Source organism: Tiliqua scincoides, chromosome 1 (assembly GCF_035046505.1).
Source record: "Tiliqua scincoides isolate rTilSci1 chromosome 1, rTilSci1.hap2, whole genome shotgun sequence".
Lineage (NCBI taxonomy): Eukaryota > Metazoa > Chordata > Lepidosauria > Squamata > Scincidae > Tiliqua > Tiliqua scincoides.
In genome coordinates, this window is record NC_089821.1 from 280490292 (window position 1) to 280509245 (window position 18954).

Genomic DNA, 18954 nt, shown 5'->3' on the forward strand with positions numbered 1-18954 from the left:
TTCACCATCTAGTAGGCAGCTGCTCCTCTGGCAGGTTTCCTGCTTTGAACATATTTGAAAAAGCTTTTATTATTCCCCTCAATGTTGCTGGCCATACACTCTTCAAAGTCTTTCTTTGCCTCATTTCATAGTTTTCCAGCATTTCTTCTAGTTTGAAACTTAACATGATGTCTCCTGAAGACATAACTTCTAGGAGAAACTTAACATGATGCTAAACTTGTTCTTTATTCGTTTGGGGGGGGGGCGAAGGCAGCTGACTTTGAAAGAGCTACACAGGAGGTGTTTGTGAAATCCAGGATGCAGGTGACTAAGGGTCCAGTCCTATCCAACTTTCCAGTGCCGGTGCAATTGCAGTGCAGCCTTGAGGATAGGGAACAAACATTCCCTTACCTGGTGAAGGCCTCCATGATTGCCCCCTCACTGCAGGGTGCAGCACATACCCCATTGGCACGACTGCATCAGTGCTGGAAAGTTGGATAGGATTGGGCCCTAAAACATTTTCCTTCGCACTCTTTCTAGCTGAATATCATCCCTTTCAAAGCTGCAAATGGTTCCTTTGGGGCCTCTTGCAGCTTCTGGTGCGGGGACGATTTCAGCAGGACAAAAGAAAAGAGTTGATCTGCCTCTGGGTTCCAATCCAGATCAGACCCCCACACAGATATTCAACAGAGAATGGTATGCGTCTTGTTTCATCCTTCACCTTTCTAATCATCCATTTTAAGACCATCGCATATTGCAGATGGATCTCCACCACCTACCAATTCTCTCCTTTGGGACTTTCAGTTGGTCCCAATAAAGATTTTCTTCATTCTTCTGCTTGGATATTTCATCTCATAGGCCAACACAGCTGCTGAATTTTGTGTCAGCTTTTAAAAACAATCCTTTCCCAACCTGTTCTTGGTTGTCACTCTCTGAACTCTTTCAGGCTGGTGTTGTTCCCTGGATCCCAGAGCACAGGACCAGGGAGTGTGTGAGACAGAGAGGAATCCAAACTACCCTTGAAGTATGGCTTGCCCCCCTCCCCCAGCTGGCTCCAGGCTCCAAGTCCCTCCTGGAGGGGGCAGCTCCATAAACGTCCACATGGTCTCACAATACAGGCGTGCAGGGAGAACAAGCAGCATCTGACTCTCATTAGGCAGGGAGGCCTTGGATGTGTGCCGGTGCTGCAAACGTATGTCAACTTTTTGCCTTTGCCACCCAATCTGTGCCAACTTGGACCAGCTCCTCCTCCTACAGATGCAAAAGTTATTCAGAGCATCTGCAAAAGGGGGTGAATAAGATGGGTCTGGTAAAATAGGACTCCGTGTACTATGCATCCTTTCTCTCCCCCCCCCCTTCTGTACAAGGTGTCTTGCTATTAGCTTTGTCCACATAATCAACTGAGCGCACTGAATGTGTGTGTGGAACACTGGCAGACTGCAGTCCTTCACATCAATGCGTTCATCAGTTCTCTGCAAAAAAGTTGATGTGTTCACAAAGATGAGGGTGGGGTCTGCCATTGCAATTTCCCATCCTCCGCATGTTCAGTACACTAGAGCCTGACTACTGGAACCTCAGTTCAGTTTATGCATGCATGTGTTTGCACAGACGCAAGTGTTTTACATTTCCTTACAGAATCCAAATGCAATTGTTGTGAAACAAATATATGACTTTCCTTTGTAAAATATCAGCATGTATGAGGTGATATCACTGAGCACTTGCCATCTCTTTGCATTTCACATCCTAGGGCCCCCAGGACCAAAAGGGGATCAAGGTAATGAAGGGATGGAAGGCGAGCCTGGCCCTCCTGGCTTACCTGGGCTGCAAGGTAAGGCATCACTGCAAAAAACTCTTACTGCATGCACACTGGATTGTAGGGGCAGCAAAGGAGTAGGCAAGGCATCTCTTTTGCTTTGCCTCTGCTGGAGTTATGCAACAGTGAGTGGTATTCAGGTTTCAGCCTCTTGATTAAGGGAGATTCCTGCTGCCACCCCAGCAGTTCTTGTCAGCCTCTGTGGGCAGCTCTGATGCCCCCTGCCAGCTGGTTGCTCATGGCCTTTGCAGTGGCAGCACAACTGCACATGTTGCCCAGATGGCATTTGATGGCGTCTGATGAACAGAACACAAACATGGCAATTGTTGCTGACTTGAACTATGCCTCTAAGCCAAGGGTGTCCAAGCTTTTTGGCAGGAGGGTCACATCATTCTCTCTGACACTGTGTTGGGGGCCGGGAAAAAAGAGTTAATGTACATTTCAAATTTGAATAAATTTACATAAATAAATACATTAGAGATGGAACATATATGAATGAAAGAAGGTCTTGCAATAGCTCATGGCCTATAAAAGACCTTGCACAAAGCAAGGATGGCCTTTCCTTTGCTGCCATTGCTGCATCACAGACGTGAAACAGCAAGCAGTGGAGGGAGCCCTCTTGTCACAGCTCACAAGTCGAACAGTTGGCTGTCATGCTGAGAACAGTTGCGTCAGGCCAGCACAGGCTCCAGCAAGTCTCCGGAGGGCCAGAGCTTATTGGAGACTGGGGTGTCCCAGTGGGCTGGATTGGGAGTCCTCAAGGGCCACAAGTGGCCCCAGGGCCAGGGTTTGGGCACCCCTGCTCTAAGCTATGGTTGTATTCTCTTCAGTGCTTTTGTTAAGTGTTACTCATGTATGTTCAGATTGCTGAATGTTCATGCATAGTGTTCCTCTTTGTACAGTGGGCAGCAAGGACTCTCATGTATTTGTGTGTGCCTAGATCTTACATCTGGGGGCCAGAGGTTCAAAAGTAGCAGGGACAAAGGATGGCTTTGGATATACAAGAGAATTATTAACAAAGGCATCATGAGTCACTCACACATTCTCCATCATTTCTGGGGAGGGGAAGATGCCTAGGAAGCCTGAACTTGGCCTTGAGCTAAGTCAGATCCTTGGTCCATCTGATCTGGTGTCATCTGCAGCAGTTCTCCAAGGGCATTTTCTAGCAACCTGAGATCCTTTCAGCAGAGATGCCTCTGAGGTATGGACCTCCCTCAAGGAAGATCCCTTGGGTGGATAGAATGTGTTTCTTGGCATAGGGGAGGGCTGCATCTTTCCCTTCATGTGAGATCCAGAATTGGCGATGGAAGAAACAGGGTGAGCATCCAAAGGCACTAAGCTATAGGGGCCCAGAGGTGGTGCTGCCAAACTGGCAGGTGGGAGGTCTGAAAGTTGAGACGGAGGATTGATTTCCCAAAGCCAGCTTGTTTGGCTTTCACCTTCAGGTTGCTGGCTACAGATGACAGGCGACTCATGCATGGAAACGGGCTTTGGGGGTCAGTTATGTTGACCTGAAAGGAGAGGCAGCAGAGGCCCAGAGGAGATCTCTCCTAGCAGCACAAATACTTGAACAACCAGGAATTTGGGTGACTTTGCAAGATTCTGGATCCTTGGGTTTCAAAGGCTAGTTTTGTGTGACCAGAAGATATCTCAGCGCCTCCTCTATGTCAAGGTGGGAGGGGCACATTCTGATTGGCTCAGAAATATGCAGAGCAAGATCCCCCCTCCACCTTTGAGAGTAATGCACTGCTAGGAGAGATCTTCTCTGGGCACACAAAGCCTCTGCCAGCCAGAGGATCAGGCAGCTTGCAAGCAGACTCAATCCCTGGCTGGGGGAGTGGTGGGGGTAGGCCAAGAATTCTTCTCCAGATTGGATGTAAATCTGTGACTGAGATGGATTCAGGGGCTTCTGATGCTGCCTATCTTTTCAGGTCAACATTACAGGATCCCCTGCCTTTGAGAGTAGCCCAGCTGCCTGTTTCCAAGATAATCCAAAGTAAGGGACTGTTTTTTAAAGGCTACAGATGGAGTATGCTTTGAATAACACTAAGGAGGGGAATTAGAGGATGGGCTTGGACATTTCATTGAGGGTCCTTTACCTTTCCCCCATAGCTCAAATACTGGGTCGGGGCCCGAAAAGGCTACCACTGCCTATAGAAATAGCATCAGGGGCCGGTCTGCTGGAGGACTGAACAATGCTGCATATCCATCAAAGGGACCACCAGTGGCAGTCACAAGTGTGGTAGGCCCAGGGCCAAGCTTTGCATGAGAGCACTCTCTGCAGTGGAGAGATGGTGGCCAGCCTGGGTGGGCAGAGTCACTGTAGCCTCCAGGTGCCCTTTTATGTCCCAGAAGATGCTCCATGGGCTCCTGGTTCTAGGCTGAGCACCTCCAGGCATCTGCACTGCTGTGGGAAATGCAAGTGTGTGTGTAACATCCATGCTCCTTGCATGCATAGCTGCCTTAGGATTGCTTTCTTTCCAAGCACATTCATCTGCTGTCATGTTAGATTCCCCCCCCCCTTCTGTCTAATTGCTGGCCAATTCCCTTTCATGGTTTCATTTAAACAAACAAGCTGGGCTTTTTTAACTGCACGCTCCCTTTGTGAAAGGGCTACACTCTGAAGGTCTTAAGTTTATGCTGGCGCTGAGTGGCTAACCACTAACCAGATGGCTTTGAGGCAGGAAACAAAGGGTTAGTTTTCGCAGTGGGAATGCAGAGCCATCTCAACTGTAAGGGGGGGGGAGAAGGGGGAGCAGCTCTTCACTGAGTCCTCAGTCTCTGGGAAAGAAGCTTGGCACTTGGAGAGGGAGGGGAAGGGTGCCAGGGTTTTCTGGGATTTCAGATCTCCTTGTGGGCCCTGAGTGCACCTCTTAAAATTTCAGGAAACATTTTCCCCCTCCATTGAAACCTCTGTTTGTAGAGGGAAATTCAATTAAAGCCCTGAAGGAAAACACGATTTTCCAGCTAAGTGGAAGCTTATGTTCTATACACTTTACAAGCTCGTGGCTGAGGGGCCAAAGGCCTTTGCTAACTACCTGCAATTGGCTAAGATTTCTGCCCCAACAAGGCCTACAAGCAGGACTTGTTGTCGGCTCCCTGTTGGCAACCAGTTGCCATGGGATGCAACAGAAAGCAGTGGTGGTGGTTGATGTCCACCATGTTCATGTGCTCTCTGCATAGTTCGCCTGTCAGTCACATATTGACGTGCTTCTTAAGTGAAATACTCAGAGACACCTCACCTTATCCTATGAGGCTGACTGATGGACTGACCTTTTGTTGTTCCACTCTCCCTGTGAGTTCTAATCTCAAATTCAATGGCATCTGATCTCTAGCAAAGCTGATGTGCTCTCTCTCTCTCAATCTCTGCCTCTACTGGTTCTTCTGATCACCTGATGTGGGTGGGCTGATGAACTGCAAAGCCCTTTCTGGCAATCATCATGGCTATCCCACAGTACGACAAAACTGCAACTATGGCACTGTCCCCTGCTGCAATGTGTATGGCCATTAACGCCCTGTGTCTGGGAGCTGCCCTGGGGTTGCAGAGAGTAGGGTGTTTGGGCCTAGCTGCTAGAGGCTTGGGCTTGAACCTCCATACCGCAGTGTCTTGCATCATGTCTTCTCCTTGCCACAACCGAACTGGTGCTCCTTCTCATTGGGGTGAGCATCCAAATGGGCATGCCACTGCCATAACACAATGCAGAGGGGAGACAACTGCATTTAGGTCCACAGCTGGATTTGATTGTCCTGGTCTCTGAAATTGGCTGTTCCACACCCCTTCCTTCACTTGGGTACAGTGTCATGAACACCATGTGGGGCTTTCTGGGTACTGCCCCCCTGGAGTCCGTCCTGCTGACATTTGGATGGATGTTGAAATGAAAACACTTCCTCCCCACCCCTCCATTTGAGGAGCTGAGTTTGATCTTGATTTAGGGCAGGGCTTTAGTGTCACTAGCTTTGTAATTCTCCAGTGTACAATCCTAGAACTGTTTTAAGATTGGGAGATTTGACACGTGTTATTTCATTCTATGTTGCTTTATGACATATCTATGTCAGGGTGTTCCTCTCCTAGGGGCCCCGCCTCTGTTCTTTTCCTGCTGAGGGTCTGCTCCCTGGGGAAATAATAGTGATTGTGATTGAAAAACTAGAGTGGCAAGGAGGCAGTTTCTTTTTAATCAATAACCTGTTTCACACATGAAGAACAACTCAGTCAATTCCCAGACAAGTAAAAGATGCAACAGTATCTTCCTCAATCTCTCATCAGCCACTACAGAGCTTTCTTCCAACTCCCAATCATCTTGAAATATTTGCACCCTTCCTTTGGAAGATAGGCTCTTTTCAAATTCTCTCTCATGGGCTTGCTCAGATGCTAATTACTGAAATGGGTGTGTGACCTTGGGGCAGTGGCATAGCTAAGGCATCTGTTACCTGGGGTCAAAGAAGATTTTGTAGCCCTCCCATGACAAAATCTAATTAATTAAGTAGATAAATAAAAAGTGTGTCCTGTATTGGTTTGAGAGAATGTCCTGGGGTGAAGAGGGACAGTTATTCTCCGCCGCTAAATATAAGAGGAGCACCATCTGAAAAAGTTTCTCTATACCCTGTTAGCAGGGGTAACTGTATTGTGATACATGGAAATGAGAGCTGACTTATATTGACACCTTATTGGTTCTATGCTGTATCATAATAACACCTCATTGGCTCTCAGAACAATCAGAGCCCAATCCTATCCAACTTTTGAGCACCGGTGCAGCCACAATTCAGCCCCAAGATAAGGGAACAAATGTTCCCTTACCTTGAGGAGGCCTCTGTTACTGCCTCCCCACCGCAGGATGCAGTGCATGCCCCATTGGCACGGCTGCACTGGAAAATTGGATAGGATTGGGCCCTCAGTCTCATTGATCAGTGTTGAGTTAAGAAAATTCACATTTTGTTCCATAAGGCAATTGTGTTTTCATTTTCTAGTTAATTGGCCATAACTTTTGATAGAATGCAGATATTCCAATGTGAGTTGTTTCACTGCATTCTGCATTAACTTATCTTTCCAATAATATATACAATGCTATTATTTGTACATAACAAGTTTTTCACAATTTTGGCCACTAGAGGGCTTGTTGCCCCCCCCCCAATGCTTGTTGCCTGGTGCAGTTGCTACTCCTGCCACCCCCCTTAATTATGCCACTGCCATGGGGGCCTCTTCCTCCTCATCCAAGGGAGCAGTTCAGTCTCAACTCAAAGGGGCTATGGTGAGACATGGTGCTGGGTTGGGGAGGAACAAGTGGGTTGAACTTGCATGCTGATGCTTTATGATCAGTTGTATGGCAGCCAAATTATAGACAAAAAGGAGGGGTGGTCTCCTCAGTGGTAAACCAGGTTGTTCCCAACCCTGCTTTCTCCCATGGCCATCCCTGGCCCTTGGATAACCTTTAACATTGGTAACTATGTGGATGCTCACTGCATCTCTTGGAATAGGAATGTGAGGCACAGCTCCCCCTCATGAAGGTCATTCTTTAAAAGGGCCATTGATGTGAATGGGAGACTGGAACACTGTAGTGCATCTGTGTGATGTCACTTTCCTAAGATCTTGCAAGTTCAGCTCCCCACTGTAGCATAATTTCCTTTGCAAGACTTGGTTGCAAAGTCTTTGCAATCTTGGTTATTCAAGATTGGTTGAATAATCAGTTCAACCAATGGGGCATCCATGCTTGACTTAATTTGGCTAACTTGCTAAGGCTGAAATCCTAACCACACTTTCCTAAGAGTAAGCCCCATTGAACAAAATAGGACTTACTTCTTAGTAGACCTGGTTAGGATTGTGCCCTAAGTTAATTTGCTAAATTTAAATTAAGCTTAACTGCCCAGTAGCCAAGACACGGGGACTGTCTTTTCAGCCTCCTTCTCCAGCCTCTTCCAACAGTGACCTAAGCATGGCTGCTGCCCGCTCTCTGTTGCATGTTTTGACCCTTCAGAAGACTTTCCAGTTGGGGTGCAATTAAGCCTTTGTGCCATCCTGGAAGGACTCACTTTAACTCAGTCAAGCCCAGGCTGCACACCCTCACTGTTGACTGCAGCTCCAACTTTTCAGACTGCTGATGGCATCGCTTTAAAGCAGTGATTTCCAACCTTTTTTTGTCTCATGGCACACTGACAAGATACTAAAATTGTCAAGGCACACCATCAGTTTTTGAAAATTGGCAAGGCACACCATGCTGTTGGTGGGGGGCTCATATCCCCCAATGGTCCTATTAATAAATGACTCTCCACCAAAATCCCATGGCACACTTGGGGACCATTCGCGGCACACCAGTGTGCCATGGCACAGTGGTTGAAAAAGGCTGCTTTAAAGACTGCCTGACCAAGGTGAAACATCCTTCCTTAGACACTTCGCCCCCTCCTCTGCCCATTTAATTTGTATAATGGTAGACACGTGTGTGTAAGAGAGAGAAAAGGGGGAGAGGGGGAAGGATTGTGGAACACTCTTATGTTACACAGCGGGCTATGGGGCCTAGGAGATTATGCCAAAGTCTTTCCTCCAAAAGCAGGTTTTGGTGTTTTTATTGTCTTTTGCTGGTATTTTGAGGTTTTTTTTAAATTTTAGATTAAGTAGGGTAGTAAGTAAATAAATACGCGCATATCACGATGATGGCCCTGCCACCCATTGGCCATCTCCCTCTGGAAATTTTTTGTACTCCAAGCAGTATGTGGGTTTGGCTGAGCTGAGGCTCCCACAGAGGTAAGTGGCTCCAAGACCAGTAAGTCCTCCCAGCATGGGCCAGGCAATCCTGTGACATCTGAGATGGGAGAGTTGGTTTGGAATTCTTCATTCTTTTATTGATGTGATCTCCCTTGGGCTGCTTTTTGGGGCATAGGATGGATGGATAAATGGATACATACATACATACATACAAGCCGTGATGACTGTATGAAACCTCCACATTCACAGATAGTATATCCCTGAATTCAAGCTGGAGAGCAACTGTTGGAGAGGATATTGCTTGGATTCATCTGACTGACCACTGTTGGGAACAGGAAGTTGGACCCAATGGATCTTTCTTCTGATCCAGTGGAGCCTGGTGGCTCAACATTGACTGCGGCTCCAACTCTTCAGAAAACTGATGGCATCTCCTTGGCAGTTACCTGGCCAAAGTGGAACACCCTTCCTTTGCCACTTTACCCCCTCCTCTGTCCATGTAATTTGACTCCAGTTTCCAGCCCCAGTCAGCTTAGTCAGGCATGGAAACCTAGCTGGAAAAGGAACCTCATGATTCTGACTGAGGGTCCAAGCCAGTTCTTCCCTCAACTGCAATTTCCTATGTAGCTGCTCTCGGGAGCCGCATGTGGTCAGCACGGTCTTTCCCAAGTCATTTCAGGGACAAGTTTCCCTGCTCCTGCACTGAGTGCATCCACCATCTCCATCACAAAAGGCTCATATGAGGATTCAGAGTCATCAGTTAAGCAGGGTTTCAGATGTTTCAAATCCTGCAAGAATTAATTTCATTTATATTAAACTATCAAGGGATTAAGCTTTCGCTAACTGCCAAATTCTATCCCCTGCCATGCTATAGCATGCAACTGTGCTGAAAATGTGTGTGCGGCATGCTCTGACGGGGGGGGGGGGCACTTGAAGGCAAATGAGAGATAAGGAAAAAAACTGTTTGAATTACTTCTGCCTAAGCCTATAGGCTGCCTGTGGTGGCACATGTCCGAAGAGAGAAAAGGAGCAAGGAAGTTTTGGAAAGAGGGTATAAGATCTGGCATGCATGACTGCTGCCAAATCCACCCTTCCTTTCCCTCCCAGCCCCTGGTTCCTCCCCCAAAATGCCCTGTTACTCCTGCCCACAAACCATTCCCCATGTCAGCTTACCTGCTCCTTCGCAGTGGGCCACCAATGCTTCTGCAGCTTTGCAGCAGTGGCTTGAAAATGGCTGCCAGTGTCAAGTTCAGTGCACCAACAGCAGCCGATTTAGCTGGACAGGGTCCTGCAGCTGTAAATCCTATGATAGGATTGGCTGCAAATCTTTGAACAGCTCTTTCCACATTTTAGCAGATCTTGCTTCTGGCAGAATCGATCTGCTCCAGGATAAATCCTTCCTGTGCTCCAAAGACTAGCTAACTATGCATCTTATCTCATTTGTATCCAAGGGATCTTGAACTTTTCCAAGAGGCTTTCATCCCTCCTAATTCAGAAAGGTTGACATTGATAATTCCTCTGGACACACAGTTGTGTTACATTATGTTAACGTCCATGTTGGAAAGAGTACTGCCTTGGAAACATCTGCTCATCATGTGTTTGGATCCTGGCAAAATGACATGCAAGATTATATGAGGAAAGAAAGGCAGAAAACACCAGTCTGTGGCTAGATAATCCCATGTTTCAGCTACACCTTTCATCTTCAGGCAATTCTGGTTATTCTGCCTGGAAAAGAGACTGTAGTACTAACTGGAAAAGGCACAGATATAATAAAGATCAGGGTCAGATGAGGTCAGGAGGTTGGAATGGAGTCTAGGTGAGGAGAGGCTACAACGATCCTTATAAATTATGTACAGAAAGGAAGATTGGCTAGATATGTATGCACTCCGTAGCAAACCATTGCAAATTTTGCACATGGGATGTACCAGTTCTGCAAATAGAGCACATTATTTAGCACCTCCCCCCTCTGCCACCTTACGTTGGCTGGCAGAGCACCTGGGTGAGTCTGGCATGAGAGTTGCTGGCTGTTTGTACGAGTGGCTCTGTCATGTGCAATGGCAGCACAACACTTGTGCTGTCATAGATCCACTGTTGTAAATAGTGCGTAGGATTGGACCATAAGTCAAGGGCAAATAGCAATCTGTTTCAGCAGTTTGGTTTACAGTCATATGAGCAAATGGAGCAAATATGATCCTGCATCAAAATTCTAGCGCAAAGATTATGAATCATTCACCAATTTGCTTTGCTTATTAGATGTCTGCATGCGATAAGAAGTCAAAAATGACTGTGGAATTTGTCACCTGGCATGTATGGGGAAGAGCGAGGTTTCCCTGAGACATTTGCCACTGAGAGAATTCTGGTGGTTGGGTTTCCCCCTGTTTTCAGGAGGAAGTGCCAGACTATTGTCATCCTATTTTTATTTTTCCAGTGTTTACTCTGTCAGACACTTCCTCAGTCTTGCAGCATCAGAATTTTCTTCATATATCATACAAGAAAACAAGTTTGTGGAGGGAATTAAACAAAATCTTTGGTCCAGACAAGTTTCCTAGAGTTCTGTGGAACCTCTACAAGCAAGTTACAGTGTGCAAAGTAAATTTTGCAGAAAGCTGCAGTTAGCATGGTATTCAAATCACAACATTGAAAGTTGAAATGGATCCAGATGAAGTTGCATAAGAACATAAGAACAGCCCCGCTTGATCAGGCCATAGGTCCATCTAGTCCAACTTCCTGTATCTCACAGTGGCCCACCAAATGCCCCAGGGAGCACACAAGATAGCAAGAGACCTGCATCCTGGTGCCCTCCCTTTGCATCTGGCATTCTGACATAGCCCTTTTCTAAAATCAGGAGGTTGCACATACACATCACGGCTTGTAACCCATGATGGATTTTTCCTCCAGAAATTTGTCCAATCCCCTTTTAAAGGCATCTAGGCCAGATGCCATCACTACATCCTGTAGCAAGGAGTTCCACAGACCAACTACACCAGTTGCGCTTTTTGTGAGTCCCGGTTCAACACGTAATTTAAAGCATCTCCAGCAGAAACTTGCCCAAAAAAATTGTGCAGGAGATTTTACATATTTTCTGAGCCACTTACATGAATTTAGGAAGCAGCCTCTTACTGAGTCTGCCCCCTGATTCATCTAGCTCACCTCAGTGCTGTCAGTGTGGATTGGCAGCAGATTTCCAGGGCTTCAGTTAGGGGTCTTTCACTTTCACCTGTCAGGAGATGCTGCTAGAGATTGAACCCAGGGCCAATTGTCTGCCCCCAAAGCAGGTGCTGTGCCACTATGGCTGCAATCCTAACCACGCTTTCTTGAGAGTAAGCCCCATTGAACAAAATAGGACTTACTTCTGAGTAGACCTGGTTAGGATTGTGTCCTGAGCTACTGTATGTTAGAAAGAAACTTCAGTTAAAAAGTTTTTCCAAGTCTTTAATTGGAGGACCTTGCTGCATCTTATACAGCAGAGCTCCAGTGATGCGAAGGGGCAAATCGGCAATGCAGAAACAGTGAGAAGGGTTATTTAACCATTTCCCCACCTTCAGCTTCTTGGCTCCAAATTGGCTCCCTCTTCCAAGAGCTGCTCTGTTGGGTTCAAAAATGCACATTTGACCTTGTTTTGAACTGTGCAGGGAAAAGTGTGAGTGTGTGATTTGAAGCAAAAAAGCTGGTTATGAAGTCAGGGTTCAGTACCCCCTCGCTCCCACTTCATTCCTGAGGCTGCTTTTCTTCCAAGAAACAAACACCCTCCACCATCAGGTCTCTAATGTATGCTCTTGCATGTGCTAACATGTTTGCTCTTAAATCTATCTCCACATAATTTAAAATCAAAGGAAGGCAACCCATATGCCTGCCCATGTGCATTGTGGTAACCCTGCTGTGTCATTAGGTTGGTTGGCAAACCTCAGTGCAATCTGCTGGGTCAAGAAACTAGGAGATCCAGTTGGTCTGTGTGCTACCTGGTTGTTGTTTAGTTGTTCCTTGCTGATGCATGCAGTTCCTTGAACAAACTCTTGCATTGTTGTCTTCTTTTTCTTCTTCTTAATGTAGGAGTCATGGGAGAAAGAGGCCCTATGGGACAACGTGGCCCCAAGGGCGATCCAGGAGACATCGGTCCACGAGGCATGCCCGGCTTCCGTGGAATGACAGGTACTGTCTGTTATGGTTTTTTAAATGTACAGTGGAGTTTCTAGTTGACCCCGTCTGAAGAGTCAGGACAAATATTAGTACTTTGACAACAAGACTTTGTGTACAAACCACCACACTCCATACAAAATATGAGATGTAAGTTAAAACTCCACATCCACCCTTGTCTTGAAATCTCAGTCCCTGCCTCAATGGGAAGGAGAACACTTTTGGTTCTTAAATATTTTGGAAACTGTCACCTTGTCTCTTCCTTCATTTTGTATTGAGCCTAAATGCATGAGTTCCATGAGTCTCTCTTCAGACAAGAAGGGAGACATAAGGCAACAAGACAGGAAAAGAAGTTAGTGAGAAGTCTGGTCAAGGCAGAAGACAGTAACCCACAAACCTTTAAACAGGAGTTAAATAGGTAACTGCTTCACCTACTGGTGGGAATGAACATGTATCCCCATGGCCACCTTTCTTGTTATGTGCAGATCTGGTTTGCATGCTGTCACTCTTTCAGCAAACCCCTGGCAGTATCTCCAGGTAGCACAGAGAAAATGTCTTGTCTGAAACCTTGAAGAGTCACTGCCAGTCACTGCTAGGCGGATGTATTTCCCCAGCTTGCAGGTTTTTTTATGCCAAGGAAATGACATGACACATTCAAGGTTTATTTATGAGGACAGAGTTCTTCATTTTTAGTGGCACAAGCATTGGAACAGGCAGCTACAAAGTCTCTCTCTCTCTCTCTCTCTCTCTCTCTCTCTCTCTCTCACACACACACACACACACACACACACACACACACACACACACACAGAGTTGCAGAGCCCAGTTCAAATGGCAAAACAAAGTGTAAATGGTATGTATACATAGGTTGTTTACTTCCAAAGTTTATCTAGGTTATGTATATATGTCTAGTGTTGTTTTGCTCTAATAGTGTTTAAGGTTTTCCTTTCCTACGTTTTCTTGGGTGCTTTTGTAGGTGGGATGGCAACTCAGATGCATTTTGTAAATAATAAATTAGCAGGTAGGTGGGAGCGTAGTGATGGTTCCCCATGTGTGTCTTAGTGATGGTTCCCCATGTGACCCCCCGCCCAGGTTTCTCATCCTCCACCCCCGCTGAGTATTCTTTTTTGTAAATGGGACTCCATTTTGGTCTAACCTAGCAAAAGAAGAGAACCAGTTCTGGGTGGCATATCCAGCTGCGACTCTGGATCACATGAAGCAAAGGCATGGCGGCATGGAAAACGGGCAGTGTATTCTAGTCTTCCTGGCTGCCAATGAAAGGATTGCTGGCTCTGCATTTGGCTGCCAAAGCCGCCTTGTTCTGGTTAGGTCTGTGGCTTCCTTGTCCTTTGGAGGAGTTCCCCCTTCCCCCCCCCTTGGCCTGCCACCAGCCAACAATTTGATAGGTGGCCATTCCCAAGGCCCAAGTCAGATTAAAACTTATTTTGCTTCCAGCAATTCCCATATAGCCAATTAAACGCACATGTTTTCTAAGCCCTGGTGTTTATGTATGGTTGGCAGCAATCCACAAACCAGGTTAGATGGAGCTATTGCATGTGTACTGGTTGCAGTGGGGAGAATGGCAGGATCCCTTTAAAACCTAAGAATTGGCTTCCAGGAACAGACCAAGATTAGTCCATTCAGTCCATCATTCTGTTTTTACAACAGCAGCCGGACACATGCTGGGAAGCTCACAGGGAGGTCACAAAGATCATGCTTCTGTTTGTCTACCATACCTGCTGTCCAAAAGTATACTTGCTGTCTGTAGACCTGTTTGGGGATGAAGGGAAGAAAAATGGTCTGAAAAAGATTGGGGAGCGTGTTTTCAAAAGGGTAATATGGCACCTCCTACTACCTACTGCTAAGCCTGGGGAAAGAAAGCCCATCTGGTTGGGCTTTTTTCCCAGACTGCAGGCCTGTATTCCCAGAATATTTCCTGATAGGTCCCCACTGCAGCTGTTAAGAACCCAGAGCAACTGAAGGTCTTCATTGTATATTTGCACATGTGCTTGTGCCAATTTAAACCACAGCTTTAATTGCATCTTCTGTTTAAGGCATACCACTCCTTATCTGCAAATCTCTTGGAAGGCAAAGCCAAGGAGGCCAGTTGACTCACAGGAGAGGGTTGGCCTTGCAGGTGTCAAGGGGTGTTCAATGAGACTTCATAAGACAAAGGAACTTGCAGGGGCAAACCACAGTATACTTAAACAGGAATACTTGCTCTCTGAAGGCCTGCATGTGCCCTGCTGAATCAAAACGTGCTTGTGTAAATCTTGAACAGCATCATAAGGAGTTCCATGAACTGGAGATTCCACAGACTGAACATGAAACCTTTCATGTGCAAAGCATGTGCTGTATCACTGAGCTGTGATGCCCCCTACAGTAGTTTGTTCTGTGGCAGCTACAGCTATGCACTAAATCTGACAAGTGGAGTAGAGTCCCTCCTCCCCATTCTGCCCTACTTATTGTAACCCATTTTGCCCTGCCCACAGGTGTACACATTTGGTTCCTGTTGCATGTATGCAATGTTGGGCAGAAATTGCTTAATTCAAATCAGGTATTAAAGTAAGTGGCACAGAGTGGCAGGGTTCTGTCTCACCCAGGTGGAGGACATAACTAGAGTTCCAGTGGTTCCAGTTCTACTTATATGCTGGACTTATATGCTGGAAACCTTCCCCTCTTAAAAAACCCCCAAGTGCCCCAAGCACAAGCTCCTATCAGATTACTAATGCTAAACATTGGTTTGTTTCTTCAGTTTAAAATATCTAATGTGGCTTGCAAAAAAACCCCATCCATTTCAAGCTATATAAAAAAAAATGCACAGTTAAAAGCTATGATTGCTGCAGGGGGTGATCAGAAAACAATGACAACCCATCAAATAAGCACAGCAGAAGCAACAGATTGCTTCTCTGATAGCTCAGAGAAAAGCCTTGGAGAATATGAAAGGCTTGTTGTTACACTAAAAGAACATCAAGCAGGTTCATATGGAAGAAGGTGATCCTTTAATATTCTGCTTCCACATTACATGGAACTTTTGGGAGCAAAACCCCAGCACCTGAAGCCATTTCTGCCCAATATTGCATAAATGCAATAGGGATCACATGTGTACACCTGTGGGCCAGGGAAAAATAGGAATTGTCTGAACCACAGTTGGTTTGCTGAATCCTTTCAGGCTGCTAGGTGGTCTCTGAATACAGAAGTGATGCGGTCCCTACTCCAGGGAACTTGCAAATCTATCCCCACTTACAAGACAACTTCAAGCATTTATGTTTTATTGCCTAAAACATAATAATATAATCATATAATTCTAGTCTAACATAGCTGGAATCATTACAATAAAAATTGTTGTGTTTTTGCAACATGGAAGATAATCTTAGGCCATAAGCATGCTCCTGCCTTTAACTGCCTTCTCTCTAGGGAACCCTGGGAAAGGGCTGTGTTGGGGGAGTAAGGGGTCACTTAACATTCTCAACTTCCTTATTAAACAAGAATCCCCAGGATTCCTTGGGGGAAACTATGATGGTTGAACAGGTCTTAAAAAACTGATGCAAGTATGTAGTGTAGAGACATGCCCTACCCATTCCTGCTCATCCATTAAATCCTCTGCGTAGTCCGAGGGAATTTGTTATCTCTGCTTTGGTTCCCTGCCTGTAAACTAGTGTGGAGGAAATTTAAAATAAAGACAAAGTCCATATTTTCCAAAGAAACACAAAGAAAAGAGAAATTTATTACTGTGAGCACCACACAGAGAGTCAAGGCAAGGCCAAGGAATGGTCAGCACAGACTGGAAAATACAGGAACGTACATGAGATTAAATAGCTGACACAAAGTTCATTGGTTAATGCATCAGAGCCAATCAGTATTCAACATTCAATTATTGAATATTCAGTAAAGCAGCACGTGTCAGGTTAATCACACACCATTTAGTAATATATCAATGAAGTAATTGTTTCTAAATATATAAACTAAAAAGTGAAATTATTTCCAAAGTCATTTACTCTTAAGCACTATCAGTTGTTGGGTTCTTTTCTTCCCTTTACTTGTAAAGATGGCACTTCAGTGGTTCATGAGTTTCAGTACAATCCAGACAGGTCCTTTTCCTCTTTGTCACAAGACCAAGAGCTCAATCCTATTGCTTTCCCTTGCTAATGCAGCAGTGCCAAAATGACTATTGCTGTATCCTGCAAGGGGGGGGGGAGTAGTTCCCTTATCCAGGTTTAAGCCTCTGCAGCACAGGGGTAGGTCTACTTGGACCTGCACTAATGAAAAAACATAGGTCCATGTGGATCCTCACCATGTGATCAGGTCCAGAAAGGGGTTAGGACTTGGTGGCCACCACTGCTGCTACTGAACATACCCCCTTTCCAAAATTCCCACCCCGCCCCGTCACTGCCTTGTTTTCCCCTCCCTGACTGCCCATTCCACTCTCCCACTTCTCCACCCGCCTCCGCACCATCTTACCTGGATGTGTGGGCAGCTCCAGATCAGCTGGTGCTGGCAGCAAGGCTACAACCTTCCTGCTAGCGTCCCTATGGTGAGCAGCATGCTGTCTGCTTTACGTCCCTCTGTACCAGCAGAAGAGGCGAGGCGACAATGGCCAGTAAGTATAGGATTGGATCACAAGTCCCATTACCAGTCAGCCACTTTCATATGCCATTTCACCTCTCCTGTGAAGCAAATGCAAAGCTTTGGTTAACTGATTAGCAAGCTAGATGCTTTCACTGGATCTCAGTCCCAGATATCCTATTCCCCCACACTAGGAATATAAATGAAATTATTCACAGCTGTGAGTGTGAACTGATTATTGTAAAGTGTTTTGCACATTGAGCAGTGGTTAAAAAAAAGTCACCACTTGAAAGATGCACCCCTGCACACAGCTGCTGGCATGAATTGAACATGTTAGGAAGGAGTCTCCCCTGTCTGTTCCCAGTCTAATCACTCTTCAGGGGACAGAAGGGGAGATAAAACTTTCTGGAAATGAAGGAGCCTTGCAGACTGTCGACCCCTCTGCCAATGCAAACAGGGACACATAACACCAAGAGGCCAAAATAAACCTTAGCAGTCAGTAAGAAGGGATCCAACTGGGTTGGTCACAAAGTGTTTCCCAGGCCCAATGCTGGGCAAAGAAAAGAGGGCCTTGGAAAAGGAGATGGCCATCTATTCTAGACAGTATTCCCAAATAGCAGGTTTATTCATTGCACACTTTTTCATTTTCTTCAGTGTTTGCATATTTATTTGTTCATATCTGACAAAACTTAGCCTATCTGTATGTCTAGAGAAGCTTCAGAGGCCTGCATCACTGAACATGGAGGTTCCAATTAATAACAACAACAACAACTAGGTATTGTTGGATTATTCCTTATTCCTTATTATTATTCCTTATTCCTTATTATTGGATTATTATTATTAACATCGGATTATTCCTCTGACTTTATTCAAGGCGGTTTACATAGGCAGGCATTTCTAAATCCCTCAAGGGGATTTTTACAATCATAAAGATTTTCTCTTTCAAGAACCAACAACATTTCAGAATGGATCTTCCTAGTTTGGTCTCACTTCTGGCCTCCAGTTCTCCCACACAGGCTGACAAGCAGCTCCATCTCTCACATGGAGGGCAGTCAAGACGCTTCTTGCTCACACCAAGAGCAGGTGGAATCACTCAGCTCAGCTTTGTCAGCTGCTTCAAGATCTTGACATTCTCAGCTGTTCAGGGAGCTGCCGGTGTCCTTGAACTGGTGACCTTCTGTTATCTTCGGGCTAACGGAGGCTCTACCCTCTAGACCAGACCTCCTGCCCAGTTGTCAGTAGTTAGCCAGTAGTCATTGGTAAATCTGCCCTCCTTGATGGATATGTTTAATCCCACCACTCAGCCACCCCTCCATGTTCAGTGGTGCAGGCTTCTGAAGATTGTTGTTTCCCCATAGACCACCAGAGAGGGCGGAGAACAGATTGCCCACAGCTAGCAACAAAAGCAGCAACCCACACATCTTCTCTATAATGAAGAAATCTAATAAACCTGTAATAAATCTTCTCTAATTATTACAAATTTAATTGTATTTATTGTGTGCTGGGGGGGGGCTTGCATGTGATCCATGACAATTCCAATTTTTATCTTAGTGGTCTTCGTGCTCCTAAAAGTTGGGAACCACTGCTGTAGATCAAGCTTAGCACTCAGCTAGCAGGCTTGAAAGTACATATTCAGTTGATCTCTTATCAGCTGTGGCTAGAAGATGACAAGGTCTTTAAAGCATTTAGCATGGAGCCTATGCAAAAATCACTGGTGAAATGGGATCCTCCTTCTCCATTCCATGCCAGCATTCCACTTATATTCCACTCA

At 45.8% G+C, this 18954-nt stretch overlaps 1 protein-coding gene across 1 annotated transcript in view; it reads left to right on the forward strand.

The window, feature by feature from the left end:
- SCARA5 (scavenger receptor class A member 5) overlaps nt 1–18954 on the forward strand; it is an 81540-nt gene that overhangs the window by 49879 nt on the left and 12707 nt on the right. Inside the window, exons 4-5 of the mRNA XM_066611988.1 lie at nt 1727–1807; nt 12534–12632. Of these exons, the coding sequence (XP_066468085.1) occupies nt 1727–1807; nt 12534–12632 (180 nt within the window). The remainder of the gene's footprint in view (nt 1–1726; nt 1808–12533; nt 12633–18954) is intronic.